Raw genomic sequence first — 5,254 nt, forward strand, 5'->3', positions numbered from 1 at the left:
TTTGCTTAAATCCTATGAAACAATTGATTAAACAGAAACAATCATGTATATTCATGGATACATATTTATTTCACATGTTGTGGGTGTATAACCATGAAAAACCTGTTTATTCTCCATTAAATTGATAGAAATGACTTAGAATGATAGCACAATTTTCATAAATATTTAACTTTTTTTTATCTTCACATATACTAAATTAAAAGTTATAATTATAATTAATTTATAATTTCTAATAAGTTTATGACTATGCAACTAAAAATTGTATACAAAATACACACTATATAAATTTTCTCAAAGAAAAACCAAAAAGGACAGAAAATAAAAATCTAGTTAAAATAATGAGGTTTTTGGTAAAAAAAAATAATCTTTCATTTTTTTTCATCTCAATATCTAGATGAAGTATAAAAGATGTGAGTAGCATACAGAGAATGGAAAATAAATGAATTATATATCCAAGTGAGCATTCTTTAGAATGTTTGGTTCCTTGCCATTTGAAAATGACAGTACGAAATCCAGAATTTAAAATTATAGGAAGCAGCCAAAGGCAATGGTGCCCAATTCGCTCACTTTTCTTGTATTTTTGCCAAGTCTTCCTTCTAGAGTTTCTACGAAATCAGCTTCATTAAGAAACCCAGTTTTGAATTTTTAGTGTACTATATCTCTAACCACAAAAATTGAGTCCAGGTGGGTTGGTTCAATATGTTTCCCAAGCAAAGCCCAGTCACTCTCAAGTTTCAACTTCTTGCCTTTCAGTTGGGGTTAGGAATGCAAAAATAAAAATCATACTCCAAATACACAACTTGCCCAATTTAAAAAAATTAAAAATTCTGCGAATTTCAAAAATAACAAAATCGAATTATACTATCTGCACACAAAAAAATCCACAATTCTTCACGTGCAGCATTTTTGTACATTTATTGAAAGCTTCTACTTTACTCTCTCCTCTATAACTGCTGGCGCATGTGAATGATTCATAGTGTGCTTCTCTCATACCATTCCCTCTTTACTCTTTTGCCACCCTATTTCCTCCTCCAAGATCTATTACACTAACCTTTTTGTTCAATAAACAACCTATTATGCTTGTTCTTATCTCATTTTGCACTATACCTCCATCAACTTTGTCATCTCACACACCCTTCTTGTCTCTCTGATTTTTATCTTTTATCTTGTTCATCATGGCCACCCTTTTGAAATTGTTGCCTCTTTTGGTGTTTCTTCTGATCCGTGTTTCATCCCAGGTTGACCAGCTTCTCTATGCTGGATTCAAGGATGTGGGTGCTAGCAACCTTACATTGAATGGGGTGGCTGAAATAGAGAACAATGGAATACTCAAGTTGACAAATGAAACCAGCAGGTTAATGGGTCATGCTTTTTACCCATCTCCTTTTCAGATGAAGAACTCCACCACTGGTAAAGTTGTTTCCTTTTCTTCCTCGTTTGCTCTGGCTATTGTCCCTGAGTACCCCAAGCTAGGTGGCCATGGCATGGCTTTCACAATAGCAACTTCTAAGGATCTCAAGGCTCTACCTAGTCAGTACCTTGGCATCCTTAATTCCAGTGATAATGGTAACTTCTCCAACCACATCTTTGCCGTTGAGTTTGACACCGTACAAGACTTTGAGTTTGGGGATATTAATGACAACCATGTTGGAATAGACATCAATAGCATGCAATCCAATAAATCTGCTAATGTCAGTGTGGTGGGTCTCAATCTCAAAGGTGGGAAACCGGTTCTAGCTTGGGTTGATTATGATTCTGAATTAAATGTTATCAGTGTTGCACTTTCTCCAAATTCATCCAAACCCAAAACTCCAATCTTGTCCTTTAATGTGGATCTCTCACCCGTTTTTCATGACACCATGTATGTTGGGTTCTCTGCATCAACGGGTTTGCTTGCTAGCTCCCATTACATCTTAGGTTGGAGCTTCAAAATCAATGGACAAGCACCACCCCTTGATCTCTCTTCTCTCCCGCAGCTTCCACAGCCAAAGAAGAAACAAACAGCTTTGATAATTGGGGTTTCAGTCTCAGTTGCTGTTATTGTGTTATTGGCCATCGCCATTGGCATTTACTTTTACCGAAAAATCAGGAACGCCGATGTAATTGAAGCATGGGAGCTTGAAATTGGGCCACATAGGTACTCCTACCAAGAGCTCAAGAAGGCCACTAGAGGCTTCAAGGAAAAAGAACTACTTGGGCAGGGTGGTTTTGGCAGAGTTTACAAAGGAACATTGCCAAATTCCAAGATCCAAGTAGCCGTCAAGCGAGTTTCTCACGAATCTAAGCAGGGCCTGAGGGAATTCGTGTCGGAAATAGCCAGCATAGGCCGGCTTCGCCACCGGAATTTGGTCCAATTACTTGGCTGGTGCCGCCGCCGTGGCGACCTCCTGCTTGTGTATGATTTCATGGCCAATGGGAGCTTGGACAAGTACTTGTTTGATGAGCCAAAGATGGTCCTAAGTTGGGAGCATAGGTTCAAGATCATAAAGGATGTTGCTTCAGCTCTTCTGTATCTACATGAGGGCTATGAGCAGGTGGTGATACATAGAGATGTGAAGGCCAGCAATGTGCTGCTAGATTTTGAGCTTAATGGAAGACTAGGTGATTTTGGGTTGGCAAGATTGTATGAACATGGGGCTAACCCAAGCACAACAAGAGTGGTGGGTACATTAGGCTATCTGGCTCCTGAGTTGCCTAGAACAGGAAAGGCAACTACAAGCTCTGATGTTTTTGCATTTGGGGCACTTTTGCTTGAGGTGGCTTGTGGGCGCAGGCCAATTGAGCCTAAGGCATTGCCAGAAGAGTTGGTTTTGGTGGATTGGGTGTGGGACAAGTACAAACAAGGGAGAATACTTGATGTGGTGGACCCAAAACTAAATGGAAATTTTGATGAGAAGGAGGTGTTGGTGGTGTTGAAATTGGGGTTGTTGTGCTCAAATGATGTGCCTGCTGCTAGGCCTAGCATGAGGCAAGTGGTGAGACACTTGGATGGGGAAGTTGAAGTGCCAGAGGACTTGAAAAAGCCAGGAGATATAAGTCAGCAAGAGGGGTTTGATGAGTTCTTGCACTCACTTGCATCTTCTTCCTTTGACAAGATGAGTTCAGGCTCCAATTTTGGAAATAGAGACATGGATAGTTTTCTTTCTTTTGCTAATTCACCTCATTCCCTTCTGCATAGAGGAGAAACAAGGTGATTCTGCATATACTTTCTTTACTTATCTTTTCTCACTGGAGAATTTTCGTTTGTTTTTACATGTCATTATGCAAGTCTCATTATAGAAAGATTTTGGATATGATGAAATGAAATGCTAAAATCTGTAACTCACTATTCTTATCATGTCCCTTGTTGCTACTCCATTTTGTTCTGTCATTATCTACCTACCCCCTTCACTTCTTAACATAGCTTGGCAAATCATATACTTCTGAACATATATTATCCACTAAGTTTTAATTTGCAATTGAGGGTATTATTTTGTTATTAGCATGATACAAAATGTGTAAGAATTGAAAAACGATAATGTTAAGTATGTGAAAAGGATTCTTTTGGTTAAAATATGCAAACAAATATAATAAAATTCGAAAAATAGCAAAGGTTGAATGGGAAAAATATCTTGAAATTTTTCTTTTTCAATTAAAGTTGCAAAAACACTGCACAGTCATTTCTTTTGGTTGGTGAGAAATGTCTTTGCCTAAAATGGTTCTCTTTTGTCTCTCAACAGAGTAAAGTTTAAAGTAGCAAATAGTTTGAGAAAAAGAAATTTTCTAAAAATAACAAACTAAAAGATAAATGGAGATAATAATCGTTAAAAAAATTATGCTTAAAATGGATTTGAATAAGGGTTTCATGAAAAACATAAATGTAAAAATAAGAGAGTAATCCAGAAAAAAAAAACAATAGAAAAATAAGAAATTATAAGATAAAACCAACTACGTGACCAGTACTTGAAAATTCAAGATAAATATGTAATAAAGAAAAGATTAGAAAATGAAATTAGTAAGGTAGGAATTATAAAATTGCATATGGTACTTAATAAATTAGTGAACAAGAAAAAATCAATAGTGATATTCTACTTGATCATTTATATATTCGATTTTTTATAGGCTTTTGGTAAAGAAATTTATTTGGTGTAGCTTGGACAAAGACAAAATCATTAAACAATTCTAAGTTATCACGTCTTCTTTAACATCCTTTTCAATTAAAATGTATAAATTGACTTTTTTTCTCAGTATATATAATCTCCATCATCTTGATATATAACTTTTATCTAAATAAAAAAAATTCAACCATTTTATAAACATATAAAAAATACTTATTTTAATCTTTATATTTGTACCTTAGCTTGAAGTTGATATATAACCAAAACATCTATATTCCTTTATCTATAAAGTATCATTAATTAATCTCATTTCTTCTACGGAACTCCAAAATTCCCATTTATAGATTTTGTGCCTTGCATGGATTACCACGTTTTCTATCTCTACGATGATATCTTTTATTGCAAACGAGAAATATGTGTCGAAAACTGAAATTGTAATTCTTTTTAAAAAAGGTAGGTAGGTGCTCGATGCAGAATATATTAACAAAAAGTGAAATTGTAATTTCAGAATTTCTTTACATAAAAGTTGCAATAGAAGTAGAAAAAAAATAAAAATAAACAGAAGTGTAGTAAAATGATAAAATAAGATGGGGACGTGAGATAAATCTTTCCAAATGATTGGCGTGTTGGAAAATTCAGAGGAAGGAGGAAAGAAGACTATTGTTCATAAAATGAAAGAATATTACAACCATACGGTAAGCGATCTCACAGGTAACAGTGAATTATCGAGTACAATAATCGCTAAATATAAGAATTAATTGTGTTGGCACTGATCAATAAGAAAACAAACAAAGAATTAGTTGTTTCAATTGTAAAAATAAGGATTAGTTTCATCTCTCTCACTCTCAAGTATTTTGATTAGCATGTCAATATTAAGTTCTTTGATTGAAATTGATGCCCGTATAAAAATCATTTATATCGATTCCTCGCATATAAAATCCTTAAGAATGTCCCCTAACTATCGATCCCTTGCATAATTATAAGAACAACTTAGAACGAAGCTCAGACGTTTAATAGCAATTAACATTTCAAGTCTATTCCTAGCACTCAAATATGTTAAGTATTGTTGTTTAGGTCCGAATCCTAAAAATACCTCCCGGTCAGATTTAAGATTCTCAATTTGTCACGGAAAATTAAAAGTAAAACAACAATACCAA

At 34.9% G+C, this 5,254-nt stretch overlaps 1 protein-coding gene across 1 annotated transcript; it reads left to right on the forward strand.

The window, feature by feature from the left end:
- The first annotated feature begins 657 nt into the window (after nt 1-657).
- Nucleotides 658-3,337, forward strand: LOC137824399 (L-type lectin-domain containing receptor kinase S.4). Its single transcript, XM_068630034.2, has one exon. The coding sequence runs from the start codon at nt 1,176-1,178 to the stop codon at nt 3,192-3,194; it is 2,019 nt and encodes a 672-aa protein (XP_068486135.1). The 5' UTR covers nt 658-1,175; the 3' UTR covers nt 3,195-3,337.
- The last annotated feature ends 1,917 nt before the right edge of the window (nt 3,338-5,254 follow it).

The sequence above is a fragment of the Phaseolus vulgaris genome, chromosome 8, assembly GCF_051622355.1.
Source record: "Phaseolus vulgaris cultivar YP4 chromosome 8, ASM5162235v1, whole genome shotgun sequence".
In the NCBI taxonomy this organism is placed as follows: Eukaryota; Viridiplantae; Streptophyta; class Magnoliopsida; order Fabales; family Fabaceae; genus Phaseolus; species Phaseolus vulgaris.